Source organism: Monodon monoceros, unplaced genomic scaffold, assembly GCF_005190385.1.
Source record: "Monodon monoceros isolate NGI ecotype Baffin Bay Population unplaced genomic scaffold, NGI_Narwhal_1 Super_Scaffold_6, whole genome shotgun sequence".
NCBI lineage: Eukaryota > Metazoa > Chordata > Mammalia > Artiodactyla > Monodontidae > Monodon > Monodon monoceros.
The window spans coordinates 40,555,288-40,573,074 of NW_021703783.1; the positions used below are offsets into that span (position 1 = coordinate 40,555,288).

At 54.3% G+C, this 17,787-nt stretch overlaps 1 protein-coding gene and 2 long non-coding RNA genes across 9 annotated transcripts in view; 2 read left to right on the forward strand and 1 right to left on the reverse strand.

The window, feature by feature from the left end:
* The window catches only part of LOC114885524, a 20,915-nt gene extending 15,459 nt beyond the window's left edge, over positions 1 to 5,456 (forward strand). For both annotated transcript variants that reach the window (XR_003791123.1, XR_003791124.1), the window contains one exon: positions 4,413 to 5,456. This is a non-coding gene — a long non-coding RNA (uncharacterized LOC114885524). The remainder of the gene's footprint in view (positions 1 to 4,412) is intronic.
* The window catches only part of RARG (retinoic acid receptor gamma), a 20,981-nt gene extending 15,283 nt beyond the window's left edge, over positions 1 to 5,698 (reverse strand). For 2 of the 3 annotated variants that reach the window (XM_029205442.1, XM_029205446.1), the window contains exons 1-2: positions 5,453 to 5,698; positions 1,107 to 1,438 (exon numbers count right to left, since the gene is read on the reverse strand). In XM_029205442.1, coding sequence (XP_029061275.1) covers positions 1,107 to 1,290 — 184 coding nt within the window. In that variant the 5' untranslated portion in view covers positions 1,291 to 1,438; positions 5,453 to 5,698. Of the gene's footprint in view, positions 1 to 1,106; positions 1,439 to 2,602; positions 2,614 to 5,452 lie in introns of those variants that run through there. The other variant, XM_029205444.1, reaches the window with a different exon arrangement.
* Positions 5,699 to 5,888: 190 nt separating this feature from the next.
* On the forward strand, positions 5,889 to 16,728 carry LOC114885523. 4 transcript variants are annotated; one of them, XR_003791121.1, is made up of 5 exons: positions 5,889 to 6,346; positions 7,440 to 12,293; positions 13,096 to 13,239; positions 13,426 to 14,246; positions 15,990 to 16,728. It is a non-coding gene; the product is annotated as an uncharacterized LOC114885523 (long non-coding RNA). The 4 variants fall into 4 exon arrangements; XR_003791119.1 differs by having other exon boundaries at positions 5,889 to 12,293; XR_003791120.1 differs by having other exon boundaries at positions 5,889 to 12,293; positions 13,809 to 14,246.
* Positions 16,729 to 17,787: the final 1,059 nt, after the last annotated feature.

The window sequence follows — 17,787 nt, forward strand, 5'->3', positions numbered from 1 at the left end:
CACACACACACACACACACACACACACACACACACACACACACACACCCCTCTGAGTGCTCCTAAAGGCAGGCCCCTTCTCTCCACCTCTCTCTCTCTCTCTCTCTCAGCTTATGGAGCTATAAAGGATGTCTTTATCTTTTGGTCTTTTCCTTTCCCTCTCTCTTTCTCTCTCTCTGGAACTGCCCCTCTCTCTATCACCTCCCCTTCTATCCAGGTGGAGGCTTCTCTGTACCAGCTCCCACACTGAGGCCAGCATCCCAGCCTTCCAGCTCATGGGCACCCATGCCTGTAATGGCCTAGCGAGGAGGAACAGCTACCAAGTGGAAGGAGAGGGGATCCAGAGGGATGAAGAGAGGCCTAAGGCTTGCTGCTGTCAGCACTCAAAGGCTTCACCCAAAGAGGGCAGGCCTGAGGGACAAGTAGGGATCTGCACAGCATGTGGGTACCGTGCCAGACCTAGAGAGAGGGGAGGAGTCCACAACCCACATGGCTGGAGGAGAGGATGCTTCTGGAACACCCCCTGCACCTCCCCGGATTACTTATGGTACAAGAGGTACCTTCTTTGCGGCTGTTTCCACCCTCCCCAGAACCAAGAGGGAAGTTTCCTGACCCTACACATCTTTGGGCACCTGGCACTAGGTTCCATTCCTCTTTTTGCAGGCTCCCCCTAATTCAGAACAATTTTACCTCTTGATCACAGAGTTGGGGTATTGGCCTCCCAGACTCCTCCACTTCGCAGCCTGGCTCCCCACACCCCGCACTGCAGGCAGGCAGCAGCCTCAGACTTCACCAGACCCACCCTTGGCTGCCCATACAAAGGGGTTCTCCCTTCTAGTTGAGTCATTCAGGAGGCAACTGCAGAGCCCCAAATTTTAGGCGTGCTACTTTCCCATTCTAGTTGCACAGGAGGACTCTCATTTGCAAGCACGTCCATTGGCTCCACATCCAAACCCCCTCGTGGCTACCCCTGTCACCTCCTCCATTAGATCAAACCCCCAGCCCTGCCTGTCTTCCTAACTGGGACACCAATTTTCTCTCTCATCCACCCACGAAATGCTCTCCTGTTTCCACTTGCCCTCATCCCCCAAGATCCCTGAGACTCACACAGAGAGGCCATCTCCTTGGGGAGGTCAGGCTGGCCCAAGCCCCGGAAGCTAGGACTCAGCATCTCGAAAGGTGGAGACCCCCTGAGTGCCCCTGGGAAGGCGAAGGGGAAGCCAGCCCCTGGGTAGCCAGAGCCAGGCCCCAGGGCACCAGGCGTAAAGAGTCGCTCCTTGTTGGTGGCCATGGCGGCTGCAGTGTGGGAGGCTGAATCCCCTGGGGTCTGCAGTGGGCGGGGGACTTCTTCAGCCACAGCCCCCGCCCATGCCCACTGCCCTGGCCTGGGAGGCTCCGTGCCCGCCCTGCTTGGCCTGCTCACTGGGTCTCCAAGACTCCTAAGGAGAAAGAAAGGAAAAGGAGGGATGAGAGAATGATCACTCTGAGGTTCCAAGCCCCATGGCCCTCTCCCAGCTGGAGTCTTTTCCCTCCTTGCTGCCCTCTGCCACACAGTAGGGGAGGCAGGGCAGGTGCTGATGCAGGCTCAGAGAAACTCTCCTGGAAGGGTAAATTGAGTTTCCAAGGTGAATCATGGTCTTCAAACTCCTGGCAGAGAGGACTCCTAGGCTAAGAAATGACCATTACACACCACCATGGGCTGGACACTAGATTTAACCCTCACATCAATCCTGTGAAGTAGGAATTAAGATTCCCATTTCACAGATGAGGAAACTGAGGTTTAGGGACTAGTTTAAGGTCACATGGCTGTAAAGAGTAGAGCCAAGTCTCAAACTCTCTACCATCCTGGAGAAAGCAAACATATCTGTTTTAACATTTTTGTTAAAAAATGTTACACCTCTCTGGAACACAGACTCTGGAGCCAGACTACCTGAATTTGATCCCCACCACTTGCCAGCTGCAGGACCTTGGATGTATTAGTGTTACTTAATCTCTCTGGGCCTCAGTTCCCTCCTTGGTCAATTGGGAATCGTAATAAGCCTCAATTCATAAGGTTATTAGGAGGCTTAAATAAGTTACCATATGTAAAGTGTCTAGAATAATATAGGGCACATACTAAATGCTATATAAATGTCTCCGGTTCTTTCTCTTTGTACCTTCTCTTCCTCCATACCTCTCTTTTAATTTGCATTTCCTTTCTTTCCACCTTCCTCAACTCCCTCTCCCGGTTTCCCCTCCCAATTCTGTCTCTGTCTCCAATTATCCCTCCCTCCCTAACCTCTCCTCAAATCCACAGAGGTTAATGGAAGCCCCGCTGTGTCCCAGGTATGATGCTAAGAAGCTCCTCTCCCTGTCCTTAGTTTACTTTGCTTCTCCATCTCTTCTCTCTCTTTCCTGAGCCCTCTGCTTATAGGAAGCCCTCCCTACATCCTCCCCTCCCTCAAATGTAACCTGATCTCAGAGGTTTTTAACCTGAGCCCAAGGGAGGGGGAGGGGAAGGAGGGAAAGAGGAAGTGGGAATCCTAGGGCCAGGCAGGTGGTTCCTCTCCTGATGCTCTGACAAGGGAAAGGTAGGCTTTCCCAGGAGCCTCAGAACTACCCACCTGTCTAGGGAGTTAGGGGCTGGGGAAGGAGAGTCACCGCAGCCTGGAGGCCTCCTCTACCAGCCAGAACCATAATGGACTAGATGAAGAAGGACAGAGAAGGGCCGAGAGAGAGTGAAACACAGAGTCCTTGGGGTGGGCAGGCCCAGAAGTAGGTGATGGGTATTTTGCATCTCTTTCCATCAGTCTTTGCTTCTAAGATCAATATCGCTCCGTCTTTGTACCTCTGCTTTTTTTCTTCCTTCCTTTTCTATCTCTCATCTGCCTTGGCCTTCAAGCTCCTGAGGGTAAACTGTATGGAGGTTACAGGAACTCAGACCCCAAGCTACCACCCTTCACTGTCCCTCACTAGCCACTACCCAGATCCCCAGCACCCTGACTCTTCAGCCCAGTGTCTCCCCAAGCCCTAAAAGTCTGAGCTATGAGCCCCCAGGGTCCACCTCCTTTACCTTCCCCTATTCCCTGAAGTCCTTGTCCCAGGTTAAGCCCAGGTAGAGCCAGGAGTCCGGGCCCCTGAGGCCCCTGGGCCATAGCTCAACAGGCTGGGCCACATTCCAGGTGGATTAACCCCTCCAATGCTAAGGATGAGAAGCTACTAGAGGTCCCCCCCACCCCATCTTCCCCAGACTGGCTTAGACTGAGAACCCGGCTCTGGGCTCCAGCACTCACTATCTTTGCTTCTCACCTGCGGGTGGGAAACAGAGGCCTGGGGGTGGGGCCGGAGGACTTCGAGGGTCCCAGAGAGGGATGCTCAGGCTCCTGGTCCTTACGGAGGAATGAAGCTGTGAGCGAGCCAAGCTCTCCCTGGCCTTCCTCTTATTTTGCCTCAGAGAAGGGACCTGAGAGTTGAGTGAAGAGAGGAAGGGGACAGAGATGCATCCCACTTCTGAGCCTTGGTTTTCTGCCTTGGCTGGGAAGGGAAGGGGAGGGTCCTAAGTCCTGGGTAGAGGAAGGGACCAAGGAATTGAAGACAGTGGTACACAGCGTAAAAGGAAATCCTAAACTAGGGACCCAGAGGTCTTGGTACTTTGGGGGACCTGAGGAAGGGAGAATGTACTTCTTTCCCCCCAAGATGCCACCTCAGACTGAGGGAGGCTGACCAGGGGAAAGGGGCCCTTGAGAAGTTGCTTCTCTTCGAGCTGAGGTGGAGTTGAGGGGAGGGCATGGATGACGGGGCTGCTGGACGGAGGCGGTGGGGGTGGGGGGCGTCTCTCTGCCGTCCTGCCCACCCCAGAGCCTGGAACAAAGCTGCCCTTGTCGGCTGCACTCCACCCGCTGCCCCCCTCCCCTCTGTATAAACACGACCACCTTTTTCCATGACCCCATCCCCAGCCTGGGCAGAGAACCCGGGCATCCTCTGCTCTAGCCTGGGCCCCCAGCCTGCTCCCCAGGAGGCAACAGTGGGCTGGGTTTCCCTGGCCTCGTGCCACCCTTGGGGGAGTCCAGACCCTTGAGTCTCCACCTCCCATTACCAGGTGCCTTCCCTCTACCTCACTGGCCCCAGGGAGGGGCAGTTCCCAGGAGGCAGGCAGGCAAGGCCGGTGGAATGTGTGTGGGCATCAGAGGGCATGGGTAGGGTGGGGCAGAGGGGGGAACTGGAGGTGCCAGTTGGGTGGCTTTCTGAGCCAGGGGGTGGGGGTGTGCCGGGACGGGGGTGTGTGCCCTGTGCTGCCTATTAGGCTCTAAGCCACGGCGTGTGTGTACATGTGTGTGTGAGTGTGTGTTTCCCTATTTGGGATACCCAAGCTCCAGGCACCCTTCACACACTGCCTCCTGCCCCCTTCCCTGTCCTCTATTTTCTCGCCTCCAGGATATGGGACACTGCCTGTGGTCCTCAACCCCCAGTCAGCATCTGAGGAGTGATGGTAAGGGGTAAGGGCAGAAGCCTCAGACCTGAGGACTCGGACGGTAGCTGCCCTGGATGTGGGCCCTGAAGGGGCACAGTCATCTCAGGTTCTTGCCCTACGGGCCCCTCCTCGGGCTCCCTTGCCCACCACCCCGCCTCACCCCCTGCCCAACCCTGCATACTCTTACTTTCTGGCCACCTGCAGAGATTCCCTCCTACAAACTGGGTCAGGTTGAGGGAACTGGGCTGTAAGTGCTAGAGACAGTGAGGCAGCGTCAGTGAGGCTCCAGGACTGGAACTCCCAGGTCCCTGCCCCAGTCCCCCTGTTCTTCCTTTGTACCATTCGGGCTCCCCTCAAGAATACTCCAGAGGAGCCCCCGACCTTGGCTGGAGGGAGCCCGGACTCACACCCAAGGTTGCGGATATGAGAGGGAATCCTGCACTGCGGTTCAAGGCAACTTCACAGACCCCTATCCTATCCATTTGTCTCTCCAAACTGCTGGACCCAGACGGCCAGAATCACTTGCCTCTGGACCTTTTCCTCGCCCTTCTGTTGTCCAAGCTGTGCCATTCCACTAGGGAAGGATCAGCGTGGACCAAAAATCCTCCCCTCAGATTCCCCAGGGAAAGCCTCAGGGGAGGCGGCTGGTGGACCTTTCCTGCAGGAGGGGACCGTATCTGCCCTCACACTCCAGGCACAAACATAGGATAGAAGGCCCCTGGCTGAAGACTCTTCCCTCAAAGCTCTCCCCGACTACTCACCGCAGTGAAGGGTGGATAAAGCCCAGCCCAGCCCAGCCCGTCTAAAATCTTCCCCATTCCGTTCCCACATCAGGGCTGACCCCCAAGTCGGGGCAGGAAGCCCCCCTCCACCCCTGCGGATAGCCGGACCAGTGCGGGGAGGAACTGAGCCGGCGTGGCTCCCGGCGCCCCCGCCCCCGGCCCACCTCGCCGGAGGACCCGGGCGTCCGCGGCGGCCGAGACTGCTTCCCCGCCTGACTCACCTGGAGGGGGAGGGAAGGGGAAAGGAGGCCGCCGAGCCCCGAGGTCCCGGCGTCGGGCGGTCGCGGGGATAGAGCGTCGCAGTGGCAGGGGCTCTCGGTGATGGGGGGCTCTGGGGGGGCACAGACTCTAGGCTGGGACGGTCCCGGGGCCTCTCGGAGCCCGCCCGCCCACGTGACCGCCCCAAAATATCCGACACATTTTCTCCCAAACCGCACACTGACTCTGCAGGCGGGGACACGGAAAATATTTTCTTTCTTTTTCTCCCTCCCCACCCCCCCACATCCCTCCCAGCCTGGCTCCCTCCTCCCCCTCCCGCCCTCGCTCCTCCCTCCCCTGCCGCCTGCCCCTGCCCGGCTCCCTCCTCGGTGCCCTGGGGCTGGGGGGCAGGGGGGGGGGCGGCGGGGTGGGTGGGAGGGGGGCTGGGCGGGGCGGGCCAGGACGCCTGGGTCTCTGTCCCGCCCATTTGCTGGGCTTCCTTGGCTCCGTCCCCGGGAGGCCGGGCAAGGCTGGCAGAAGAGGTCAGTGTCCTGGGCCCATGATGCTACCCTTTCTCTCTGGCACTTTTCCCCTTCCTGCCATTTGGGGGGACTGGTTGAGTCCTCTGGCCGGGCTGTGGTTCACGGAGGCCAGTTTCCGTACCTCTGCAGGGTAGGCAGTGGGGGGCTGTATCCACGTCCCCCCAAGGGGTGGAGTGACCGCGCAGGGATATGCCAGAGCGGATGCCACTGTCTTTCCCCTTCGCTTAGCCTTCACCTGGAGATAAGTAGGCTCCACTTCCGCTTGCCGACCCCAGCCTGTCCTTTGGTCCCAAGAGCAAACTGGTTGAACTAGTGGAGGTTGTGCGGCTGCTAAGTCCCGGGCTTCAAGACCTCTTCCCTGTCACCCTGCCTTGAGTAAGCTTGGACTAGGGCTTCTGGGTCCCTGGCTGCCTACATTTAGGCTGGGGTGGAGGGCAAGGGGAACTGTAGCTGGGAGTGGAAGGAGCCTGGGGCTGGGTGTGAGGGGGAAAGCCCAAGTGTGTGTGTGGGGGGTGTCTGCCTTACCTAGAGCCTGCCTGCCTGCCTGCCTGGTGGATGCACCACAGATGTTGACTCCAGCCGCGCGCGCATGTGTGTGTGTGTGTGTGTGTGTGTGTGTATACAGGCACGTGCAACCAGTGTCAGTGTCAGGGTCTGATGGGGACATTTCTCTGACTTCAATGTGACCACCACAGACTCTCAGTCCTAGAGTAGGAACCCCGGGGCGTCAGCGTCCATTCTACTGAGGACAGAGCAAGAGAAAAGTCCAAGCTCTATACATGGAGCTCCAACATTCCTACAGGAGCTAGGGTGGGAGAGAGAAAGTGGAGAAGGGCAGCAGTAGCAGTGGGGGCTGGACTTGGCTGGAGAGATGCACCCAAGGGACCTTCCCCAGCAACAGTTCTGGGGTGGCCAGCACTGGGGACACTGAGTCTTGGTCACGTCACGTTTCCCATACCGGAATTACTTTGCTCTGTCCTCACTGCCACCCTAGGGACCAGGTATCCTCCCTCCGGGGAAAGGGAAAGGCCACTTCTGGTAGCCAGAGTCAGGCGAAGGGGAGAGGAAAGAGGGGCCTGCTGTGGCTCTCTCAGGAGAACAGGAGCCGTTGATGGGGTACAGACAAGGCCCTCCCTTTCACACTAGGGGTGGGAAGAGCCGGGAATAGGTACTCCAGGGTCCCGTCCCCAGGTGGCCTGGCTGCTGTTGACTTTGCTTGGTTACCCTGGGAGCAGCTCTCAGCAGTGTGAGAGGGGCGGGTGTCGGAGAGTTGGACCCAGGCGTCCAGGCTGGGGTGGGATGGCACTCAGCCTTTGTGGCAGGGATCCCCGTCAGGAGCCTGCAAAGTTAACCCCTCCTGCCCTGGTGGTGGTGGTAGCTGGCGGAAGGAGGGCGGGCCCAGCTGCGGTTTGTGAGTGTGGCCCTAATTCCCCTTCCCTCTCCCAGCACATCTGTACTTGGTTTACAGTGAATGAGTCTCCTGTCCTCATGAACCGGGTGAGGGCACCACTCCCTCCCTGGCCCCTGGCCGGGCATCCTGACACAGAACCAGGCACCACCCACCCCTGGAACGCTCTCCCTGCTGGGTAACCCTTTCTCAACTCTTCCCCTTCTCCTTCTTAGAGGGGCTCAGGGTCTGGTCCCCCAGAGCTAGAGCTCTGAGACTATGCAGCCGGGGTAGCAAACGGGGCCAGGGAAGCTAACGGGGGACAAAACTCTTGGGTAGCCTGGAAAGAGAGAGCGGGTCTGGAATTCCATCTGTCTCTGCCTTCCTCTTTGTCTTGGTTTGTCTGTCTGTCTGCCTCTGTCTTTGTCTCTGGTGGGTGTTTGTCCATCTGTCTTGGTAACTGTGGCTCCGCCCTTCTGGCAGCCTGTAAGGTCCCCAGCCAACGACAGCAGCCAGGGGGCGATGCCCAGGAAGACCCGCCCTGTGCCGGCCCCTCCCCTCGGGATTGCCTCGCCTCCGCCCCCGCCTCTCCCCAGGACCCAATGACTGGGGTCTGTGGGCTGCAGCGGTTTGGAAGTCAAGCCAAACAGGCAGACTGGGGAGCAGAGAAGAGGAGCATTGTGAGGGGCTCAGATTCTTCTCTCCATCTTGCATTGCCGCCTGTGCTCTGTCCAGGGATTCTCGGAGGAAGCTGGAGAAGGGGGTCTCCCACTCTGGAAACTGGTAGAGAGAGCCCCCCTCATTTCTCTTTCTCTTGGGTCATCCCCAATTCTAGGCTTTGCTATGTTTGTGGTTGCTTCACTTGGTCACCCTGGCAACTTGGAGAAAATGATATCTTGGGGGCCCTAGGACCAGGCTTCCTTTGCTCCCTTCATCACGAAGACCAAAAGGAGAGATTGTGAGGAGAGGAAAAGGATCCACACATCTGTCCCAGCTGCCCTGATTTACCGTATTGCCCGGCCCTAATTTTCACCCTTGCCGGCTCCCCATCAGCATCAGGACACTGAACAGGCAACTTCCCCATGCCCAGGCTGGTACTGGGAGGATGTCCTAGGCCATGCTCAGAGGTGGCTGGCAGATGTCTTTGGGAGGTGGGGGGAGCTATGTTACAACCCCCAAGGACATCATTATGGCACAGAAGTGCCATCGGGGCTTGGAGACCAGGGGCACCCAGGGAGAGCGTGATGAAAACATGTACAACATGTGTCTTCTTTCCCTTCCTCCCCTCCTCTCCCACCTCCTCCCCCTACGCCTGCTCCGTGCCGAGGCTGGTGCCAGCCTTGCCCTGCGTGCTTGCTCAGTTCCACCCCTTGTATCAGGCCTATGTTGCTGCTTGCCAGCTTGTTGGTTCTCCTGGTGAATGAGTTTGTGTGTGGAAGATACTTACCAGCCTCAGAGCTGCCCAGATCCCCACATAGAATAAGGCCTTGATTTTGAAACACAGCATTTTAGGACTGGCCTAAACAACTCTAGGAATTTCTTCCCTGAACATGCACCATTCATTAATTCAACAAATCTTTATTAAGCATCCACTATATGCCAAGCACTGTGCTAGGCCCTGGGTATGGTCTCTGCCCTTTCGGGCTTATAGTCTGGTAGAGAAGTCAGACATGAAACAAATCACCCACAAAATTGCAAGTGACAACCAGCGTGGAGAGGTATAAGGTGCTGTGAGAATGGATAGTAGAAGAGTCTTTTCCCCCAGCCAAGGAGATTAGAAAAGACTTTTGCGGGGGGGTGTGGGGGCAGTAGAGAGAAGGGAGGGCAGCAGAAGCAGAAGAGTATGTGCAAAGGCCCTGGAATCAGGGTCCTGGCTCCCAGCCACCCTGCTCCCCCGGAAAGAAGAAGGTCCCTCCTCACCTGGATTTTGATATGTTACAAGGGAGGGATGGTAAGCACCTCCTAATGGCCAAAGCAGGACCCTGGGACACCTGGTGATCCTGCCCTGGAATGATTCCACCCATTCCTTCATCTCTTCCTCCAGAAAGGGAAACAGAGGCACAGATAGGGAGGAGGAATCCACAGGCATAGGCCCGACATTACATAGAGAAAACAAGGCCGCACATTGTTGGCAAATCCCTCAGGGTGAGGGATTCCTGAGTTTGCCTGGCTGGAGCCTCACCAGATAGAAAACCCTTCTACTCTGATCTGTTTGACCGTGCACCCTCCCCCTCTGGGATCCAGCCCTGACCTGTTCCACTCCCTGGAATGAGGAGCATGTCTGCTTCCACAGTTGCCCGGAGTTTGTGAGCTGACTGCTCCAGGTGGCGGCCAGGCCCGCTGTGGGTGGGCGCAGCAGTCCATTTTGTACAGAACCTCCATCCCGGGTTATGGGGTTATCTCTCCTCTGTCCACTTGGGGGCTTCCAGCCCCTCCTGCCCAGACACCAAGGTTCCAGGCTTCTTCCTTTCTGAAGAAAAGGGATGGAGGGTCCTTTGGAGGAAGGAGCAGGCTTCTTGTGGCCATGCCTCCTCCGGAGCTGGCAAAGAGGTCATGGGACCAATGGGGTTAAGTTCCAGCCCTGCTCTGACCCATTTTCCTCCCTGTGCCCACATGCCCTGGGGCCAGGGTGTTGGGTGGGGCAGGCCTGGCACCCCTGCACCCACACCTGGGACTTCTCCTGGATGGAAACTCCCAGAACCCTGGTGTCCTACCTCCTCTGCCAGCTCCCACCAACAGCCTGGGTTCTGTTCACTTACAGTGGGATCTCCCTGTCTGCCAGCTCTCCTCCAGACTACATCTCCGCCTTAGCCCTGAGGGGCCCTGAGGATGTGGGCCCACTTTCTGGGACCATATTTGATGTCTGGCTGCCCTTTCTAGTGAACCTTTTCGAAGAAAAGATGTGGGGCTGGGGGGAGGGCGTTGGGAAGCTATCCTTCGTTGACCATCTCTATGTGCCAGGCGTTGTGCTAGGGCATGTACGTTACTCATTTAATCCACAAAGCAGTCCAGAGAAGTAGCAGTTATTATCAACCCCATCACAGGGGAGGGAGCTGAGAACCAGAGAGGTTAAGCAGCTTGCCCAATATCATCACACAGCTAGCACACAGCAGAGCTAAGATGGGAACCTAGGTCTTGGTGGTCCTGAGGTCTCTTCACCACGACAGGCTTCCTCCTCTTCTGCAGCTGCCCACCTCTCCATGAGATGAGAGACTTGGAAATAATCAGTTCAGTTCAATCCAATTCAGAAAACAGTCATTGAGCATCTGCTGTATGCCAGGCCCGGACAGGTGCCAGACCAGTGACAGGGAAGGTTGCTGACTCAGGGTCTGGTGGGAAAGATAGGTGTATGAACTAGGCAGTATCTAACTTCAGCATAATGATTTGAACGAGGTGGCATGGAGTGGAGAAAGAAACAGTACTTCCATTTTCTCTTTCTGAAACAGTAAAGAAATATATTATGAACAGTGTACAGAATAAATTGGAATAAAGCGAATACCTACTCAGCTGGCATCCAGGTCAAGAAATAGAGTACTTCCTGCTCCAGAAGTTCCCATGTGACTCTCCCATCATCCCCTCCCTCCCTTAAGAAGTAACCACCATCCTGACTTTTGTGATAATTATTTCCTTCTTTTTCTTTATAGGATTAGCACCTATGTATGCATCCCTAATCAATATTACTTAATTTTGCCTGTTTTTGAGGTTTATATAAACGGAATGACACTGTATTACCCTTTTGTATCTTACTTATTTTGCTCAACTTCTTGTTTGTGAGAGAGATCCAAATTGTTGCACGTAACTGTCTTTTTTATTGTTACAGAGCATTCAGTTGCTTGAATACACCACAATTAATTTTTTTATTCTACTGTTGGTGAAAGTTTGAGTTGTTTCCAGTCTGGGCTATCATAATGCCACTAAGAACATTCTTGTGTGTGTTTCCCAGTACATACATGCAAGAGTTTTTCTAGGCCGTAAAACTAAGAGTCAAAATGTATGTACAGGAAATCTCAATTTTTACCAGATAATGCCAAACTGTTTTCCAAAATGGTTGTATCAGTTACACAGGAAGCAGAATGTTCTAACCAGGGGCAGGTGTAGGATCAAGAAGACCCATACACCTTTCTTACCTAAAACTCTCAGCGGTTTTCTCTTTTCCTTGGAATAAGATCCAAGTCACTGCCGTGGCTCCCAGGGCCTCTGCCTGGCTCTCTGCCTGTGCCATATGACTCTCCTCTTTGCTCTTTGTACTTGCTGTCCCCCCTCTCTGGAATGTTCTTCCACTAGCTATCTCCATGGCTCTCTCCCTCACTTTCTTCAGGTCCTTGCTAAAATGTCACTTCTCACTGGCACTTTCCCTGACCACTGAATCTTCTATTGCAACCTCCAGCCCTCCTTATACCCTTCTCAGCTTTAGTTTTCTTCGTAGTCCAGCCACCTGGGTTCCATTCAGCCTCAAGCAGCTCTCCCCTGGTCGGCCAGCACTTTTTTTTTTTTTTTTTTTGCCACGTGGCATGCAGGTTGGAAACTCAGAGTCTTAACCACTGGACCACCAGGGAAATTCCTGCCAGTGCTTTTATCTCCTCCCAAACCCTTAAGGGCCATCATAGCTGACTGTTTGGGGACTGTCTAGCTGCCCCTCCTGAAGGGTCCACCTCTCTGAGTCATCACATCACCCTGTTTTTTTGTTGTTGTTGTTTTGTTTTTGCAGTACGCGGGCCTCTCACTGTTGTGGCCTCTCCCATTGCAGAGCACAGGCTCCGGACGCGCAGGCTCAGTGGCCATGGCTCACGGGCCTAGCCGCTCCGCGGCACGTGGGATCTTCCCGGACCCGGGCACGAACCTGTGTCCCCTGCATCAGCAGGCGGACTCTCAACCACTGCGCCACCAGGGAAGCCCCCACCCTGGTTTTTTTCATAGCCGTTTCCATGCTCTGAAGTAAGCTAATGTATTTGTTTGCTTACTTTTGTTTGTTTACCTGTTTGGTTTTTATCTCCACCCTGCTCCACCCCTCACTTTAAAGTAAGCTGTCTTGCTCTGTCCCATGGCCAGTGCCTGCTGCATGACAGGCCCTCAAATAATAATTGTCCAGGCCGGTTGTCAGGCTCCCAGAGACAGCCAGCCCCTCCCCCAACCCTCACACCTGGGATTTGCCCTGTCTGGAAACTCCCAGAACCTAGGCTTCCTCCCTCCCCTGCCAGCTCCCACCAACATCCCTGGCTCAGTCTCAGAGTCTCAGAGCATCTGCTGGTGCTGTTGCTGCTTCCTGACGTCTCCTCTAGGGACCATATGAGAGCCTGAAGCAGCCGTTCTAGCCTTCAGGGCTGGAGAGTGATGGGCAGGTGTCAGTGCCTGGAGCTCAAGAAATACTTTTTTTTTTTTTTTTAATTTATTTATTTATTTTTGGCTGCATTGGGTCTTCGTTGCAGTGTGCGGGCTTCTCATTGCGGCGGCTTCTCTTGTTGCAGAGCATGGGCTGTATGCGCGCGGGCTTCAGTAGTTGTGGTATGCGGGCTCTAGAGTACAGGCTCAGTAGTTGTGGCGCACAGGCTCAGTAGTTGTGGCTCGCGGGCTCTAGAGCGCAGGCTCAGTAGTTGTGGCGCATGGGCTTGGTTGCTCCGTGGCATGTGGGATCCTCCCGGACCAGGGCTCGAACCCGTGTCCCCTGCACTGGCAGGCGGATTCTTAACCACTGTGCCACCAGGGAAGTCCCCAAGAAATACTTTCTGATTGAATAAAGGGGAAGACTTCAGAGATGATGGGACCTCGCCAGGTGGAGAAAAGAGAAAGGGCACTGGGAGCAGAAGGAAGAGTGGAAACAAAGGACTGGAGGAATGAAAGTGCACATGCTATTTGGAGGACGTGCTCTGGTCTGGTGCCCTTGGTGGGTTCTCAGTGGAGGCGAGGGGAGCAGGCAGGCCGGGAAGCGGAGGGCTAGCTGGGGAAGTCTGAGCTGCTGCAGGCTCAGAGAGGCTCAGCAGTGGCTTAAGTTTAATCCTGCCCACACCCCTGCTCCCCACTGTCCCCCCTCTGACCCCACCCCTGCCCTCCCCTTCACCCAACCCCCCAGCCTGGCCACTCCTGCAGCTGAATGGACTTCTCTCTGGGCCTACGTTTGGGGCCTCGGAACAAGAAGGCCAGCCACCAACATCCCCCTCCACCCTCCGGGCACGGCCCACCAGCTGCCTCCCCTTGTCTGTCCTGCCCCACCTCTCCCTGTGCCTGCCCCTGCCCTGGCTGTCCCCCTCCCACCTGCTCCTGCACTATCTATCCCTATTACGCAGCTCCCTGCCCCTCCTGTCCCGGCCTCCCTGGCCCACCCTGTACCTGCCCCTGCCCTCCCTGCCCTGCCTGTCCGCCCTTGACTTGTCCCCTCAGTTCCTTCAGCCCCTGCTCTGCTCCACATTTGACCTGCTGCCACCCCTCTCCCTGCCCCATGTACCCTTGCTCCAGGGGTCAAGCCGCCTGTTCCAGCTCCTGCTTGGGCTGCAGTGACAGCTGTGGCCGTGGCCAGGGGGCTGCCCGGGGACCTCCAGGCTCCGCCGGCCGCTGCAGCTGCTGCTTCAGGGGACACCGCACCTCTCGACACTGTCTGATAGTCTAGCTGGGCTGTTGCCCCTTGAGAGATTGCCAATCTTCCAGGGCACTTCTGCAGCTGCTTCCTCAGGGAGGAGGCAGAAGCTCTGGAGGATGGAGAAGGATCAGCTGGACCCCTCACCCAGGCAAGGAGAGGAGGCTGGCTGCTGAGATCCCCCGGCCTCCTCCTCAGTCTCGGGACGTCTGCTTTGAGGCTAGTTTCTGGGCATGCTCTCACTGGTTCCAGAACCTCCTCTTCCGCAACTTCTGGAATGGAAAGTGTTCTTCTCAGAGCCTCTCCCACGGCCCCTGAAGGTGAGCAAGTTGGCCATTTTCCCCTCTGGTCAGCCTCCCCTGGAGACCCTTCCTGGCTCATCTTCTCTGCAGTTTGCATGGATGAGATGGATTCTTCCTCTAGAGGCGACAGGGGATCCTTTGTCCAGGGACCACTTTTCTTGCCCTGTGGACCTCCACCCATATCCCTAAATGACCCAAGAATCTCTGAATCCCTTACCTCTCATCATGAGCCTGGTAAGGAAGGTCAATGGCTCTTGGACCAGAAGAAGAGGCTGAGCAGAGAATTCTTGGTTCCTCCCTCCCCTTGGATATCATGACATCCTTCATTGTCCTTTGCTTCTAGGAACCTGGCGCTCTCTACCTGGATGTCTTATCTCTCAAATCTCTGAGTGCTCGCCCAGCCCCATGACCTCAATCTTCCAGCAATAATCCCATCTGTTACATCCATGCTCATCTAGCAGGGGGATGATGGAAACTGGGAACCCTTGACTCAGGTTCCCAATGATCCCATCCACACATAGCTAGTCATAAGTCCCCTGTCCCTGGGGGTGGGGCTGGGGCCGGGGGTTTGGAGAAGCCACCAAGAGGAAGCTGGAAGTGATAGACCTTGGCATCTGCGTGGGACTGGATCTTAAGCTGAGAGCCCCTAAGCACCCCTCCACATTCCCCAAGTTCTCTGACACTGGTCTGTTTCAATCTTCCCTTTCTCAACCTCCTTCTCTGGAACCCTTTGTTCTTTCCTTTCTATCTCTGTTTATCCTTCTGCTTATCCTTCCTTCTAGCTTTCTACACCACTCTCTCCATTTCTGTTTCCTTTTTTCTATCACCTGGACTTTCTGCCTTCACCTAACTTGTATCTCTACATCTGTTTCCCCCACTCATCCCTCCCTTTCCCCATCTAATTTAAAATCTTGTTTTCTTCCTTTTTTTTTTTAATAAATTTATTTTTGGCTGCGTTGGGTCTTCGTTGTGGGCTTTCTCTAGTTGTGGAGAGCGGGGGCTACTCTTCGTTGCAGTGCGTGGGCTCTAGGCACAGGGGCTTCAGTAGTTGTGGCTCGGGCTCTAGAGCTCAGGCTCGATAGTTGAGCTCAGGCTCTAGAGCGCAGGCTCAGTAGTTTCAGCACATGGACTTAGTTGCTACACCGCATGTGGGATCTTCCTGGACTAGGGATCAAACCCACGTCCCCTGCATTGGGACCACTGTGGCACCAGGGAAGTTCCTCTTCCTTGGTCTTTTGATTCACCTCCTGGCTCTCTCCTTTGTCCTATTCTGCTTCTGGGTGCAAGTCATTCTCGATCTCTTCCATTTCTATTTCCCTTTCTGTCTTTGTTCCTGTCTTCTGGGTCCAGCTGTTTTTCAATTCCTATCTCTCTTTCTGCCTACCCAAAATCTGGTTTTCTCTCTCTCTCTCTCTCTCTCTCTCTCTCTCTCTCTCTCTCTCGGTCCTGCAGCTGCCTGCACACCAGGCCTATGTCATGCCCATCTCATTGCTGCCCAAGGGCCAGGACACCAAGTCCTCCATTGTCCAGCTGTCCCCCAAACACCCCATTGCCCTGGAATGAGTGAGGGCTGGACAGAGCTACCAAAATAGACCCTTCTTCCCCTGCCCACTGTCCAGGCCATCCATCCCTACTCAGCTCTAAGCCCAAAATTTTTAAAAAATGAAGTTTTTCTCCCAACTTCATATTCTGAAAATTGGCAACCAGAAAGAAAAAGAATTATGCATTTATGCTGCCTGTCCTGTGTAACTTATATTTCAGGGTGGCCAAATAGCTCTAAGTGGTGGAGAAAACTTCTTACTTACAGAAGAACTCCAGCTAATGTAGAAGGAATATGGAATTAGAAAAATCACCATTTTGCAACCCCTTAATGAAATAATTGATCAAAGCAAGAATCGTCAATGGATGAAACCAAGGATGGTGGTTGATGGAGAACTTTACAATGGAGGAATGAGGCTGTCACTACCTGACCCCACATGCCATGTACCTCCTGATGTGATGCAGTCTGAAGCACTCAGCACCACCTGTGAAGGACTCTTGCCAAACAAAGAAACAAAAAAAAAAGCTGAACATGATTCTAATCAAACCTCTAGAGCTAACCTCCATTTAATGAGAAATATGGGGGGTGGAGGAACAAATTAAATGACAAAACAAGGAAGTGAGAAAACATATCCAGAACGTGGGACATTCTAAAGGAGATCTGACTGGATTTCTTCAACTAGTCAATGGCTGGTGGTGGTGGTGGGGAGACCTTGTTTGGTTCCTGACTGGGACCACCCAGTTGTAAAGAGACATTTTTAGACTGCTGGAAACATTTAATTATGAACTGAGTACTTACAATGCCAAGGAATCCGTGTTGATTTTGTTAAATGTGAAAATGGCTTTGAGGTTATGTAGGAAAAGGTCCGTATTTCAGATGCACACTGAGTATGGAGTGAAGTGATGTATTTAATTGTAAGTATTTTGGCAAACGAAAAAAGAAAGAAAGGAGGAAAAGAAACAAAGGGACAAAAATCAATATTCTTGAATTAAGTATATAGGGTTTCATAGAACTATGCTCTCTACCTTTATGTATGTTTGAACATTTTCATAACAGAGGTTTTAAATGATGCTCCTCTGGTAAGCATGGTTCCTAGTAATTCCCAGAGCATCCTCCCCATCTGCCCTGAAAGCCAGACTTCCCCTGTGACTCCCCACACAGAGACCCCAGCCCTCCTTGCCCTCTACTAGAAGTGTGTCCTAGAGATGGAATTGCACTCCCAGGCTGTCCTTTATCCCCTTCAGTCCCCTGCTGCTCAGCTGGCACATTTCCCAGCTGTGCTTCACAGCTTCGAGGGGCCAGGGGAACCTTAAAGAGTTAACATATTTTGAATAGGTCCTACAATAAAAGTAATCCAAAACAATGTAATCTTCCTTAAAGTCTCTCTTTGTCAGGTGCTTCTGAGCAAAATGCAACTCAATAATGGAGAGCACTGGCCTCCATCCTGGAAAACAGAAGACAAAGCACGTAAGGCCATCCTGTCCCACTCCCTGCCTTCATTCAGGATGACCTCCTCCCTCAAAGAAAAGACCACCAGGAACTGAGAGACTGGGTGTCAGGAGTTCAAGGGGTTTCAGTCCAGGATCAGAATAGAAGGCCATTTCGATCCCTCATGCCCTCACTCACTGAATGACCTTGGGAAATCATGATTTTTGAGTCTTCGTGTTTCTAGACAAATGCATGGGAACCAATACCTTTTCTACTCTCTAGAAGTTTGCCAGTTAGGGATAAAGGCAACTTGGAACTTGTAGGATATAAATCTCAGCTGTTTATCATAAGAAAGTATTTCTCAAGTTATAATTCCAGATCCTCCCACCCTCTACCCTCCAAACTTTAGTATAAAGAAAACCAACAGGGGCTTCCCTGGTGGCGCAGTGGTTGGGAATCTGCCTGCCAATGCAGGGGACACGGGTTCGAGCCCTGGTCTGGGAGGATCCCACGTGCCGCGGAGCAACTAGGCCTGTGAGCCACAACTGCTGAGCCTGCGCGTCTGGAGCTTGTGCTCTGCAACAAGAGAGG